General features: G+C 62.2%; 5 protein-coding genes across 5 annotated transcripts; 2 read left to right on the top strand and 3 right to left on the bottom strand.

Annotated features, from left to right (window-relative positions):
* Nucleotides 1–160: 160 nt before the first annotated feature.
* MICPUN_98561 (heme-binding peroxidase) lies at nucleotides 161–3,510 on the bottom strand (the record flags this gene model as incomplete). Its single annotated transcript, XM_002507306.1, has 7 exons — nucleotides 161–491; nucleotides 675–1,210; nucleotides 1,361–2,119; nucleotides 2,241–2,391; nucleotides 2,601–2,892; nucleotides 3,047–3,137; nucleotides 3,379–3,510. 7 exons carry the CDS (start codon nucleotides 3,508–3,510, stop codon nucleotides 161–163), a joined length of 2,292 nt encoding a protein of 763 aa, XP_002507352.1.
* A 566-nt stretch (nucleotides 3,511–4,076) lies between these two features.
* Nucleotides 4,077–5,288, bottom strand: MICPUN_55526 (u-box domain/leucine-rich repeat protein; the record flags this gene model as incomplete). Its single annotated transcript, XM_002507305.1, has 1 exon — nucleotides 4,077–5,288. One exon carries the CDS (start codon nucleotides 5,286–5,288, stop codon nucleotides 4,077–4,079), a length of 1,212 nt encoding a protein of 403 aa, XP_002507351.1.
* Nucleotides 5,289–5,498: 210 nt separating this feature from the next.
* On the top strand, nucleotides 5,499–6,590 carry MICPUN_55525 (luecine-rich repeat protein; the record flags this gene model as incomplete). Its single annotated transcript, XM_002507691.1, has 1 exon — nucleotides 5,499–6,590. The coding sequence occupies one exon, from the start codon at nucleotides 5,499–5,501 to the stop codon at nucleotides 6,588–6,590; it is 1,092 nt and encodes a 363-aa protein (XP_002507737.1).
* A 118-nt stretch (nucleotides 6,591–6,708) lies between these two features.
* Nucleotides 6,709–7,720, bottom strand: MICPUN_105055 (predicted protein). The gene is made up of 2 exons (XM_002507304.1): nucleotides 7,176–7,720; nucleotides 6,709–7,117 (listed from the first exon to the last, which is right to left on the bottom strand). Exons 1-2 carry the CDS (start codon nucleotides 7,716–7,718, stop codon nucleotides 6,863–6,865), a joined length of 798 nt encoding a protein of 265 aa, XP_002507350.1. The 5' UTR covers nucleotides 7,719–7,720; the 3' UTR covers nucleotides 6,709–6,862.
* A 423-nt stretch (nucleotides 7,721–8,143) lies between these two features.
* On the top strand, nucleotides 8,144–13,760 carry Rad50 (Rad50 DNA repair/recombination protein; the record flags this gene model as incomplete). The annotated part of the gene is made up of 12 exons (XM_002507690.1): nucleotides 8,144–8,266; nucleotides 8,416–9,033; nucleotides 9,165–9,374; nucleotides 9,462–9,554; nucleotides 9,973–10,151; nucleotides 10,242–10,356; nucleotides 10,451–10,621; nucleotides 10,798–11,264; nucleotides 11,389–12,043; nucleotides 12,160–12,755; nucleotides 12,862–12,984; nucleotides 13,073–13,760. 12 exons carry the CDS (start codon nucleotides 8,144–8,146, stop codon nucleotides 13,680–13,682), a joined length of 3,960 nt encoding a protein of 1,319 aa, XP_002507736.1. The 3' UTR covers nucleotides 13,683–13,760.
* Between the last annotated feature and the right edge of the window lie 89 nt (nucleotides 13,761–13,849).

The raw sequence follows: 13,849 nt of genomic DNA, 5'->3' as shown, positions 1-13,849 counted from the left end.
GTGACGATACTTCATCTTTCGTTCGTTCATCTTTCGTTCGTTCATCTTTCTTTCGTTCATCTTTCGTTCGTTCGTCGTTCGTTCGTCGTTCGTTCGTCGTTCGTTCAGCGTTTCTTTGTTCGCTCGCGTCGCGTCGTCGTGGGATAGCCCCGTCGTCGGCTCAGTGGTGGTGGTCGTGGTGGTCGTCGCCGCCGCCGGCGCACGGATCCGACGTGAGGTCAGTCCCTACGCCGCAAGCCTCGCACCCAACGTGAGCCATCCTGACGTGGGCGAGCGCGTAATTGGCAAAAAACTTGGCCTGGTCCGTCGCGTACAGCTCCACCTCGCGGTACGTCTCGCGCGTGGCCCAGAGCATGTGATCGCTGTGAAAGGTGCCGCACGTGGCGGCTCCAGTGCAAAATTCGCGATTCGTCAACGCGGAATCGCACACGTCGCACTCGCACCTGGTGGACCGCTCGGGAGGGACGCACTCGCCGCCGCACACGCTCGAGCTAGCGCGCGGGGGGGTTGGGGGCGGGGGAGGCGACGGTCGGAAACGGTCAGAAACGGTCGGAAACGGTCAGAAACGATCAGAAACGGCGGTCAGAAACGATCAGAAACGGTCAGAAACGAGTCGAGGGCGAAGAAGGCGTGAGAGTCGAGGCGCGATTCCGACGGGCGGCGCGGGCGCCCACCTGCACGTGCCGCTGTCCGCGGACGTCACGTTCGCACACCTGCGAGGTTCATCGCGCGGGTCGCACGTGTCGCCCCATCGATCGTACCAGAGGGTGTCGTTCGTGTTATTCCACGCGAAGGGCTCGTCGCAGTCCTGCTTTGTCGGCTGGAGCCTTGGCCAGGTCGTTTGCGCGTACGAGTCGGCGAGGTAGGGCGCGGTGCACCTGTCGTAATGATCCGCGTGCTTGCGAAAGCGCGGGCACTCCGCGCGGGTCACGTGTTTCCAGAAGGTATTGTCGAACACGTCCGGGGTGGCGTCCAGGTTTCTCGAGTTTTCCGTGTTTGGCAGCGACTGCTGGACGCACCAGTCGGTGACGTGCCTGGAGTGCGCGTGGCCGAGCGTGTGCGCCCCGGTCAGCGCCACGAGGTGCGATGTACCGGCGCAGTGGCACTGCTTGAAGAACGGTATCGTGTTCACCATGTCGGCGACGCTCTGGCCGTGAGACGCGGGTAAGATGAAGGCTCCGTCGGGGCCGTTCGCGTCGCAACGGCCGGGCTGAGAGAGGGGGGGAAGGGAGGGTCACGTCGTCATTCGCTCGCGCGGGGAGGAAAACCTAGCGCCAGCGGCGTGGGGAACGGGGCGGGACCCGCGTCGGGGTGTTCCCGCCGCCGTCGAGGGTTCGATTCCTCTCGGGGCCGCGCGCACCTTGACGTGTCGCAGAAGCTTGGGGCCGCCGGTGACCTCGACGGAGGCGGCGCCGGCGTACTGAAGGACGTCCGCGAAGGAAACCTCGCACTCGACGTCTTTTCGGGACGAACTACTCGAAGTAGTGTCGTGTCCGGGTACGTATCCGGGCTCCGTCTCGAGCGAGTTCCCGTGATGCTCCGCGCAGTCGGAGCGGCACCGAGAGTAGCAAGCGCTCGTACCTTTGCCCTCGGCGAGCGCGGCAGTCTGGTCGAACGGAGTTCGGAACCCCTCCGGAAGCGCGGCGGCGATCATCCACGCGTCCGCGTCGTGGTGGCGTGGGTGCTCGACGCGGCCGGGGCGGCGGACGGAGCGCGGCGTCGCTCGACCGCCAGCCTCTGAAGAAGAAGACGAAGATGAGGACGCCGACCCGGCGGATGATCTGGAAGCAGACGATGAACCGGCGGACGAAGAAGAAGAAGAAGAAGAAGGAGAGGAAGGAGACGAAGATGCGTGACGAGCCACTCGGACCGCGCGCGTCGTCGACGTCCGCGCGGGGGTGGTCGGACGGGTCGCCGATCGCGTCGAGTAGCTTCCAGAGGAGCTTCCAGAGGAGCTTCCAGATCGCGTCGAGTAGCTCGCGGCGGCGTAGCCGCCGCGGGTAGCCTCGACGGGGAAATCCTCCGCGGCGGTATCCTCGAGGCTCTCGTCGCAGCTGGAGCTCGCCGAGCCGGTGGGTTTAAAACCCGGGAACAGCGTCTGATCCACGTAGTCGCACACCTACGAACGCGTCGGTCGGAATCGTCGCGTCACGTCGCGCGCGAGAGGAACAGCGGACTTTGTTTCGGGAAACGAAACGGGAAAAAATAAACTGGTTGGGCGTCGCCGCGGCGGCTCGTACCTCCTCGCACGGGTACCTGCACGCGTCCTCGACGGACGCGCCGCACCTGTTTACCGTGCGGTACACCTTCTTCCTGGCGTCCAGGGTCTGCTCCCACAGCTCAAAGTTAGCGGCAAACTTTGACGGCGCCGTTTTCGCGTTGGCTTCGTACCTGCGAGCGCGTGAAACGTCAAGGAGAGGCGCTCGATGAGAGGTACATATGAGAGCACCGACGGGCGCGAGGAGACGGAGGGGCGAAAGTCGCGGCGGTACGCGCACGGGCGTATCTCGCGTCGTGAGTCGTGAAACGGTCAGAAACGGTCAGAAACGGTCAGAAACGGTCAGAAACGGTCGCGAGTGGACGAGAAGGGGGTGACTCACCAGAACGAGCCGTCGTCGCCGGTGCCGCGCCGGTTATTCCACATGAACTGACCAGTCTCGTGGAAAGCTATGCGGAGCCAATCCGCGGCGGCGAGCGGGTCGCCGCTCACGGCATCGCCCTCCGTGACGTACGGGTAGCCCCTGACGGTGGAACGCACCATCCAGTTTGTCGCGCCCTTCGCCTTCCACTCGCAGAGGATGGACGCGCGTTCGTAGTTTGCATCGTATGGGCAGTGGTCGCGACCCATCTCCGCGCACGTGGTATTGATGTCCGGCTCGAGGTCCTCGCCGTCTGCGGACGCGATCGGGGAGACGTGACGGGACGCGTGAGGATCGGGGACGGGGACGGGGGCTGGGACTGGGACGAGGGCTGGGACTGGGACGGGGGCTGGGACTGGGACTTGGGGACGTTTCCGCCGCGGCTCGACGGGTTCCTGTGTCCTCACCCGGCCAGAAGTCGGGAACGTCGTCGTCGGCGAGGCGAGCGGTCGGGTCGGCCGCGGCGGCGGCGGGGTCGATGTTCAAGTATTCCGCCCACTGCGGGAGTGGGATCGGGATGTGCTCAGTCAGTCGGGAAAGAGCGAGAGGCGCGCGACGCGGTGAAGAGCATTTTTTTGGTCCATCGGAACCTCGAATATCTCTCTCCTGATCCTCGGACGCATCGCTTAGTTAGGGTTGAGCTACCCTAAGGCGATAAAACCCCGCCTCGAGAGTGGTTTGGGAGTGGTTTGGGAGGGGTGTCGAGCGGAAGCGGGGGTTTTGGGCCCGCGAGACTCACGAGCTCGGCGGTGGAAGGAGGCTGCTGCTGCTGCTGCTGCTGCTGCTGCTGCGCCCGGCACCCTTCGAGGCAGAGGACGACGACGAGGATGACGGGCGCGAGCGCGAGAATACGGGTGCGCGTCGGCGCCATCGCTGCGTCCGAGGATGTCGTCCGCGCGCGCGGTTGAGTCGGTCGGTCGCGGCGGGCGAAGGGGCACACGCGCGCGCGGGCGGCGGGGCGGCGGCTTGGGGCGGGGCTTCGACGTCTCGGAGCGAACGTGCGTCGCGCCGGCGTTGTGCACGGAGAGAATGAGCCACACGGAGACGCGCGTCGCCCTATTGGTCACCGACGAGGCTGCCCTATTGGTCACCGACGAGGCTGCCCTATTGGTCACCGACGAGGCTGCGAGCGCGCCGACTGCGGCATATTCGCCGCCGCCGAGGGGGGATTTCTGTTTTATTTCGAGAAGTAGTCCAGCAGTAGCTCTAACTCTTATTAACACTTATTAGTGGATCCAGAGCAAATAGACTGGCTGGCGTGACGGACGGAAAAGGACTGAAAGGATTTTGTTAAAGTCTCAGACTACCTTCAATCTTCAGCCACCACGCGCACACCCACAGCCTCCTCGACCTCCCCTCAGGCTGTGGCTAATGATACAGTCGCAATGTTAGTCATCGTCCGTTTCCGACTGGTCGTCGTCGTCGTCTTCTGTATCTTCAGTGAGGTGAACCGTAAAACCTGGCTTGGAACTGCTGCTCGGCAGCCGCGCGGAGGATTTCCTCGTTCGCGCGTCTCCGTCGCTCCGCCTGCGCCTCCAGGTCTTCGATTATAACGCCCGTGTCCAGCTTCACGTCACAACCATTGCCTTGCAGGTCCCTTATCGCAGCCGGCACGCTCGTCAGCTGATTGCCGTTGAGGTACAACACGATCAGCGACGTGAGCTGACCGATCTCCGACGGCACGCTCGTCAAATGATTGCCGTTGAGGCTCAACCACTCCAGCGACGTGAGCTGCCCGATCTCCGCCGGCACGCTCGTAAGCCGATTGCCGTCGAGGTGCAACAACCTCAGCGACGTGAGCTGCCCGATCTCCGCCGGCACGCTCGTCAAATGATTGCCGTTGAGGCTCAACCACTCCAGCGACGTGAGTTGCCCGATCTCCGCCGGCACGCTCGTCAGCTGATTGCCGCCGAGGTGCAGCTGCCTCAGCGACGTGAGCTGCCCGATCTCCGCCGGCACGCTCGTCAGCTGATTGGAAAAGAGGTGCACCTCGGTCAGCGACGTGAGCTGCCCGATCTCCGCCGGCACGCTCGTCAGCTGATTGCGGCTGAGGTTCAACTTCCTCAACGCACCCAGACGCCAAATCTCAGCTGGCACCGCTCCGGTCAGGCCAAACTCACCCAACTCGAGCTTCACCACCCGGCTGTTTTCCATCGTCACCCCTTCCCAGTGCTCCGGTCGCGCAGCCTCCGGCCACCTCCTCTGCAGTGCAGGGCACATCGCACGCCATGTCCGGAGCACTCCGACGTCACCCTCGTCGTCAATTATTCGCGTCCTGTCATCGTTAGACGGCTCCAGAAGCTCCCGACCGTCCCACCCGTCGGGCGTCACGTCCGGGTGCTTGTCCAGCCAATCCCGAACAATCTGTCTCACCGCCCAGTTCGTCGTCACCCTCGCGCTGCTCAGGGCGAGACCCGTGAGCGGGTCCTTGGCTCCGTTGCACTGGAAGTGCGATACGATAGCGCTCCTCTCGTACGTGTGACCAGAGTCGAAAAGCACCACCGGGTCGCGGAACATATTTCGCGTGATGGGGCACATGAGCACGATGGGCTCCACAACGAGATCTGCATCGGGGCCTGAAAGGTCGCACTGTAAAATGACTGTACGCAGGGTTCGCAGTACGTGTCGCATCTGCGATGAGGTGGACATTTCGCGCCGTTTGGCGGGTGCCTTCGATCGGACGTCCCGGTTCGCCCCTGGCTGCGCGCTCGGCACTGTGGAAGAGGTTTCCTCGGACGGTTACTTTCACAGTCCCGTCAGTCACATCGGAATCCGTGCGTTTTTATCGGCTTTTGTAGCAACCCGTCGGAGCGCAGTCGTCACAACCCAGCCGCGCGTTGCGGTACGTATCGCCGCGATATGGACAACCTGAAGGCAAGCCTTGGTCATCTCCCCGTCGAGCTCCGGGCGCTCGTCCTGTCTCACATCGAGCAGGTCAAAACGCGGCAGATACTGGTGCTCAGCTCGACGTTTCGGAAGGCTTTTTCGCTGCCCGGGGCTTTGCCGCGGACTTTCGACTTCGAGGGGGTCGCGGGCGATGTTATCGCCAAATGCCTTGTTCGTCTGCTGGATGACGATCGCGTGCGGTCGCTGAGGAAGGAGCGCGCGTTGGAGCTCATAGGGGTGTACAGCGACCGCCTCTGCGAGTACGCCTGTGGACGGAACTTCGTGGTTCTGAAGTGGGCTCACAACGAGCTCGACCTTCCGTGGGCGCCGTATCCTGCCGGGCGCGTGAGCGACGACGTCCTCGTGCTACGCGTGCTACGTGAGTCATCGTCGGTGCTCAAGCGGCGTTGGCGGGAGAACACAAGGCCGGAGGAGTGGTGGGGGGTGAAGATAGTTGACGGGCGGGTGGAGGAGCTCAAGTTGCACAGCTTGGGACTATGCGCGGTACCGGCGGAGATTGGGCAGCTCACGGCGCTGAAGTCGTTGTGGCTCGGCAGCAATCGGCTGACGAGCCTGCCGGCGGAGATCGGGCAGCTCACGGCGCTGCAGGTGTTGTTGCTCAACGCCAATCATCTGACAAGCGTGCCGGCGGAGGTCTGGCAGCTCACATCGCTGGAGGGGTTGCGCCTCGACGACAATCAGCTGACGAGCGTGCCGGCGGAGATCGGGCAGCTCACGTTGCTGGAGCTTTTGGACCTCAGCGGCAATGAGCTGACGAGCGTGCCGGCGTGGATCGAGCAGCTCACGTCGCTGGAGCAGTTGTCCCTCAACGGCAATCGGCTGACGAGCCTGCCGGCGGAGATCGGTCAGCTCACGTCGCTGGAGGTGTTGTACCTCCGGCACAATCAGCTGACGAGCTTGCCGGCGGAGATCGGGCAGCTCACGTCGATGAGGGAGTTGTTCCTCTGGGGCAATCGGCTGACGAGCGTGCCGGCTGCGATACGCGAGCTCAGAGCGGCGGGCTGCAATGTGTGCATGGATGACGGCGTGACGGTGGACGAGTGATCGCAGCACTTCTCAGCGTAGGCGTGTCGCGCGATAGGAGATTGTACGTAACACGACATGAACAAAGCCTCATCGGTCGTCTTTCCTCGGTCGCGGCGACGGCAAAACAGCCAGCTTTGAACATGATCTACATTACCTTCGTATAATACATTGCTATCATTTCGGCGACGTTTTCACGGCGCCCGCGTCCGTCGCGGGGAACGAGCACGTCACTCCAGTAGAGACGCGCACGTCACCACGCCGTCCCTCGTGCACGTCACCAACTTAACTCGTCAACCTTGAGTCGCCAACCGACCCGAACCCGGGACGTCCCGCGCCCCACCCGACTCGACGATCGCCCCGCGCCCGACCCCATCCTCCCCAGACAGGAACCTCAGCAGCTCTGGCCACCACGCGCATCGGCCGAAAGGCGAGAACAGGTCCGTCGCGGTGGCGGGAACGAACGCCGCGACAAATGCGGATCTCGAGCCCAGCGCGGCGAGGCGATCGGCGCGCTCGTTGCCGACATCGCCGACGTGGCCGCGAACCTGTGAACAAAAAACCACGTCAGTCTAATTGCCCATACAGATATTAAAATAAACTCACCTTGCGGAACGATGTCGCCGCGGCGCGCCAGCGGAGCAGGAGCCTCGCGGCGCGCGTCAACGCGCGGCGCGCGGCGGCGGACCCGGCGGCTGACCCGTCGCCCGAGCGTCGCGCGGGTGAGGACGACCGCCGACATCGGTTCATCGTCGGACTTCGATCGGGGTTGAGCGTCTGGATCACGTACGCGCTGTCGGTGTGTATTTTCATCGGCGCGTTACGCGGGTGTCGGATGAGGGCGACGAACACGGCCGCGAGCTCCGCGAGGTTGTTGTCGTCGAACGTCGGCGACGGGAGCGCGGCGGCGAAGTTCAGCGGATGACCGACTCCGTACCAGACGCCGACGCCCGCGGGTTTGCCTTGGGTGACGCTTCCATCGACGAAAACCGCCGCGCTCCCGGGCTGCGCACGGCGCGCGTTGGCGTCGTTGGAACTAGGGAACGATGGCGAGGCGCCGGCCGGGGACGACGGCGTCCCGAGCAGCAGCGCGAGCAGCGCGGGAAGAAGGTACACGACGACGAGTCGAAACGTTTCGAGCGGGTTCATGCCTCATCCCGACGTCCGAGTGACGCGAGGCTCGCTGGCTGACGTTAAAATAGCACTACAAGTAAAAGTGTTAGGCAATATTAGACTAAGATTATTGTGATTTTTTGAAATCGTATGGCCAAATAGTATGTTAATAATCAAAAAACAGAAAATAAATATCGTCGTCGTCGTCTGGTTTTTTATTTTTATTTTTATCATTAGGAGGCTACGGGGCCAGCGCAGCCGACGGCACACGCACGCCACCCGCCTCCCACAGTAGCGAAGCGGACGCAGACGCGGACGCGCGTTCCGTTCGGGACACGCGCGTGCTCTATTTTCTCGTCTGTATCGCGCCGGTGGTCCCTCGCGGCCTCCCCGAGAGCCTTCAGACCGAACGACGGAGGGATCTCGTCGGCACCCGGTGGTTTGAACCCACAACCCCCGCCATGTGCTCCGTCGACAAGATGCTCATCAAGGGCATCCGCAGCTTCAGCCCCGATAACGACCATGCGATCATCTTCCCGAAGCCCCTCACGCTTATCGTCGGGCGCAACGGCGCGGGAAAGACGGTGCGTCGATAATCCCCGACCCACACGAGAGTCGCCAGGATCTCGGATCTCGCCGCGGAGGGGTGCCAAGTTCTCCTCCGGCGCTCCCTCCCCTCGCTTCCGACCGCGTCTCTGACTCCAGCTCCGTTCCCGTCCACCCCGACGCGCAGACGGTGATCGAATGCTTGAAGATGGCGACGACCGGCGAGCTTCCTCCGAGCGCGCGGGCCGGACAGGCTTTCATCCACGACCCGAAGGTGGCGAACGTCACCGAGGTCAAGGCGCAAATCAAGCTTCGATTCCGCGACGTCCGCGCGCAGCCGTGCGTCGTGACCAGATCCTTCCAGCTGGCGCAGAAGAGCGGCGGTAAGCTCGAGAAGAAAGATCTCGACCAGGTCATACAGACGATCGATGAGAAGACGGGGGAGAAGGTGAGCGTCAGTCGCAAGTGCGCCGACATCAACGCGACCGTGCCAGATATGATGGGAGTCAGCAAGGCGATCCTCGAGAACGTGGTGTTCGTCCACCAGGAGGACAGCAACTGGCCGCTGGGAGAGGCGGCGACGTTGAAGAAAAAGTTTGACGAGATATTCAGCGCTACGAAGTACACGAAGGCCCTCGAGCACATCGGAAGGCTGCGAAAGGAGCAGGCCGCGGCGATCAAAGAGCATAAGCTGAGGGTGGAGAACCTCCGGCTGCAAAAAGATCACGCATCCAAGCTGAAGGATAGGCACGACGACGCGAGGGACAAGGCCACGGCGCTCGGATCGCGGATGAAAGAGCTTCAGGTGCGATTTGCTGGAATGCGTTTGAAAGGTTTCTCTCGATCGTCCCAAAATCGCGGTGGTCATCTTACTCCCCTCCCCGCCCTCCCTCGAGCTTCCCAAACGTTTTTAAACATCAGTCAATTCTTCACCAGGGGAAGATAGATGAGTGCAACTCGGCGGTGACCGCCGCCGGCGGGGACATCCACGAACTTCGTTCGCTCTCGGAGAAGATCGGGCAGCTAGAGGCGAGGAGGGAGGCGATCGTGACGGAGAATTCGCGCAAGCACGCGAACCTGGGCACGTACGAGATGACAGACCCGACAGAGGTGCTCGAAAAATCCGCCGAGGACTTTGCCGCACAGGTACACGAATCGTCTATTCCCTCGGCACCGTGGTGTCGTTTATTTTTCCGTCGTTCATTTATTCCATCATTCTCCGTCGACACTCAGGTGTCGAGCCTCAAGCGCCTGCTGGAGGAGTGCGAGCGGAAATCCGGCGACCTCGGGCTGGAGATCGCCAATTTCACCGAGCGCCGCGAGAAGGTGAGTTTATTTTAATCTTTGTATGGGCAATTAATATGACGCGGTTTTTTTGTTTACAGGAGCTTCGAACCGTCACCAAGCTCGGCGCGGAGTCCGACGCGCAGCGGCGGCGACTGAGGGAACGAGCCGAGACGCTACTCGATCTCTGCGCCAGGTATTTTATTTTTTTACATTCACATTTTTTCTGCGTTTATTTACCATCGGCGCGTCGCAAAGGTACCCTGACCTGGGACCCGCACCGAGGGAATTGACGGACGCCGCGAAGGGCGCGGTGGACGCCGACGCGGTGGACGATCCGACCCGTGATGCAGTCAAGAAGGTGCGCCGGTCTGACCGATTTCTTTCATATTTTGCTTGCCTTTTCGTGACCCACCGCGGCTGACTTCTGATTCCTGTGCTTGATTTTTCTTACTTTTAGGTGAGGGCGAAGATTGCCGCAAAGCTTGTGGGGCTCAGAGCCGCTGCGGACGCGCTTCGGGCCAAGCACAGCGCCGAGGACGACGAGAGGACCGCCGCCGCTGATGCCGCCGCGAGGAAACTCGCCGCAAAGGAAGAGGCCGCGAGGGTTCGCTCGGAGCGACGCGATAGCCGCCGAAGGTGCGTCTCCACGTTATTCTTTTTGTTTATTCGTCGCCGGCGGTGCTTTTTCGTGAGTGATTATAACCGCCGTTCCGCCTGATTACCGAGCAGGCGCGCGGAGCAGATATCCGCGGAGATTGCCGCGTGCGCGGTGTCCGACCGGGCGGTCGACGACCTCAACGCCAGGCTCGTGCAGCAGCGCACGGCCTTCGAGGACAAGCAGGTAAATACACGAACGACCCCCGCGTTTTTGGCTCTGTCATTTTTTTAAAATCATCGCCTCTGTCGTTGCCCTTCTGACTGTTTGTCCTCACCAGCGCGACGCGACGTCGTCCACGATCGCGGACGATCTCGAAATCAAGTGCCGCGAACTCGAGGACCTCGACCGAAACCTCCAGCGACTCAGGTCGGAGCAAGACCGCGCCGCCGCCGCGGGCGAGAGCGCGCTCAGGCTTCGACTGAAGCGCGAGGAGCTCTTCTCCGCAGAGGTACGCCCCCGAGACTTCAAATCACCCACTTCTCCGTCGACACACGCCCGTTCGCGCATCTCGCGATGTACCTCGATCACCTCATCACCCACGCGATGTACCTCGATCACCTCATCACCCACGCGATGTACCTCGATCACCTCATCACCCACTCGCGCCGTCGAACACCTTCGCAGGAGCGCCTCGCCGCGTTACTCGCCGCGAAGAAACCCGCGTTGCGCGAGATTTTCGGTGACGACGACGCCGCCGTCCCGAGCTCGGGCGCTTCCGTCCGCGACGCCGTCCGCGAGATGCGGGAGCTCACCGTCGGGGAACTAGACCGTGCGCGCGTCGCGAGCGTCGCCGCTGAGGCCGCCTTGGACGCGGCGGCGAAGGCGTTGGACGGCGCTCGATTGGACCGCGAGCGATTGGACGCCGAACTGGACGAGCTGGAGTCGAGGGCGGGTGCCGTGTTGGACGAGCCGGAGTCGAGGGACGCGTCCGCGGGTTCTCGTTTCGCCGGATACGACCGAGCGCTCGCCGACGCCGACGCCGCCGTCGCGGAGGCTGACGCGATGCTCGCGGAAACCGAGAACATGTCCAAAGTTTTTGGTAACTTTGCTCGTACGGCGGAGCGGCAGAGATGTTGCGCGCTCTGCGCCAGGTGCGTCTCCCCGGCGTTTCTTCTCTTCGTTCGATTGAATTTGTCCATCGCCGCGTTTCTTCTCTTCGTTCGATTGAATTTGTCCATCGCTCTGACGACGTGCGCGTTCTCTTCTCGTCGACAGGGATTTCGAAACTGACGGGGGCCTCGCCGAGTTCAGGGCCCAACTCGACGAGAAGCTCCGACGACTCCCCGGTCGCGTCGACCAGCTCAAGACGTCGCGCGAGAACGCCCGGACAAAGCGGGCGGCGATACACGCGTTGGGACCCGCCGCCGCGCGATACCGTGCGCTCGTCGACGCCGTGCTGCCCGAGAGCGACTCCACGCTGTCCGAGGCTTCAGCCACCGTCGACGCGGCTCGCGTCGCAGCCGCAGCCGCGGGCGCCGACGTCGCCGACGCCGAGGCGCGGCGCGCGCGAATAATCGCACTGACGGACGATGCCGACGCGATCACGGCGCTGTTGAGGGAGAGCGATTCGGCCCGCTCCGCTCTCGAGGAACTGGAACGCTCCATGGGCATCGCGCCTTCGCAGCAGACGCAGGGTGGGCAGTCGCAGCCGCGGGGCGAGGCTCGAACGGTGAGCTCAATCGCGGCGGATATTGAGGATTGCGAGATTGCGAGGAGCGCCGCGGAGAAGGATCGCGACTTGCTCAGGCGGAGAAAGGAGCGCATGGATCGGGATCTTCTCGATGCGGAGCGCGAGCTGGCGGCGACCAGGGAGGAACATGTCCGGACACAGGCGAAGGTGGAGCGACGCGCGGAGCTTAGACGCGAGCTGGTACGATTTTTTCTCGGGACACCCGCTGACCCCTCAACGCGTGATATCAAATGACCTTGCCTGGACTACGACAACCTTGACCCTGGCCCCCGTCTTCGGTACGACCGAATCCCCAGGCTGAGATCGAGACAGAAGAGAAGGAGGCAGCCGCCGACGAGGCCCGCCGCGCCGCCGAGTGCGCACCCGCGGAGGCTGAGCGCGAAAGGCTCGCGGCGCTCCGCGAGGAAGCCAGGGCCAAAGCCCGCGCCGTGGAAGCCGCGGCGGACGATACGACCCGCGCCCTGCAACGTGAGGTACGATTCTCATCGTCGCTCCACTCTTTTCTCGCATCCAGCTTTGACACCGTCACGCGTACGCCGCCGCAGGTGGACGCCATGGACGCGGCGGATAAGCCCATCGAGGGATACTACGCGCGGGCAGTGGCTGCGCAGCTCACCCGGGCGAAAGCCGAGCTCGATGATGCCGAAGGTAAGCTTGAATCGCTGAGGACCGAATTCGCCGAGATCGAGAAGAAAGGCAAGAAACACGGCGAGCTCATGAGCCAACAGGAGAGTCTGAAGCGCTCGCTGGACGATAACATCGCGTTTCGGAAGGGGAAGGAGGAGGCGGACAGGCTTGCGAAGGAGATCGAGAGGCTCAACTCGCAGGTTCGATCCCGCGCTGGGAACCTCGCGGACTTTGAGCGCGTTTACAAACGCAAGACAGAAGCGAGGTGCGTTGACGTTTGCGATTCACCTCTCACCGTGTCGTGTTCCATCACGTTTCGACAGACTCAGGTTTGACTGACGCGCCGTTCGCCCGTACATTGAACATTCCAGGGATGCGCTAAAGGCTGAGTACGCTGAGTCGCAAGGCAGGGTAAAGACCCACCAGGAGGCCATGGACTCGTGTCGGAGAGAACTCGGCGGGCCGCAGTACGCGGGTGTTGACGACAGGCTCATGCGACAGGTATACCGCAAGAGATTGATTAGCGGCCTGCAAATCCCTACATTTACCCATTTTCCATCGCATTCACAACTGACATCTCACGCGACAGGTTGTCGAGCTCAAAACCTCGGAGATGGTCTCGCAGGACCTGGAGAGGTATTACGGCGCGCTGGACCGGGCTCTGATGGCCTTCCATGCGTCCAAGATGAGCGACATCAACAGGGTGGTCCGCGAGCTCTGGCAGCGAACGTACCGCGGTCAGGACATCGACTATATCCAGATCCGGTCCGACGACGACGGCGCGGCGAAAAAAACCGGTGGAGTCCGAAGCTCGTACAACTACCGCGTGGTCATGGTCGTCGGCGACGCCGAGCTTGAGATGCGGGGACGATGCTCCGCGGGCCAGAAGGTTCTAGCTTGCCTGATCATCCGCTTGGCGCTGGCGGAGACGTTTTGCCTCAACTGCGGCATTCTCGCGTTGGACGAACCGACCACGAACCTGGATGCCCCCAACGCCGACTCGCTGGCTCGGTCGCTCGTTGACATCATGCACTCGAGGCGCGACCAGGAGAACTTTCAGCTCATCGTAATCACCCACGACATGCACTTTGCTCAGGTCCTCGGTCAGCGCGAGCACGCGGACTACTACTGGAGGATCACGAAAGACGATGACCAGCACAGTCATATCGAGTGCGAGAACATCTACGAGTGATTTTGTCTTTGTGATTGCAGATAATTTAGACTAAGTGTTAGCGAGTGATTTGGGGAAAACACGTTTGTACACAGGACTAATTTTTAGAGCTTATGTTTTGTTGATTGCACGTACCGTAGACTAGTTGTATGGGCTTTTACGGGATAGTTCGGATGGAGCATCCGTAC

Source organism: Micromonas commoda, chromosome 1 (genome assembly GCF_000090985.2).
Source record: "Micromonas commoda chromosome 1, complete sequence".
Taxonomy (NCBI): Eukaryota; Viridiplantae; Chlorophyta; class Mamiellophyceae; order Mamiellales; family Mamiellaceae; genus Micromonas; species Micromonas commoda.
The sequence above is the reverse complement of the archived record's forward strand: the minus strand, read 5'-3'. Positions and strand labels throughout refer to the sequence as shown.

What these genes read in the sequence shown, in the direction of transcription:
- MICPUN_105055 (XM_002507304.1), bottom strand. Translation starts at nt 7,718, where the DNA reads ATGAACCCGCTCGAAACGTTTCGACTCGTCGTCGTGTACCTTCTTCCC. An exon ending in CGGCGACATCGTTCCGCAAG is followed by an intron (nt 7,118 to 7,175) that starts GTGAGTTTATTT and finishes TTTTGTTCACAG; the next exon opens with GTTCGCGGCCACGTCGGCGA.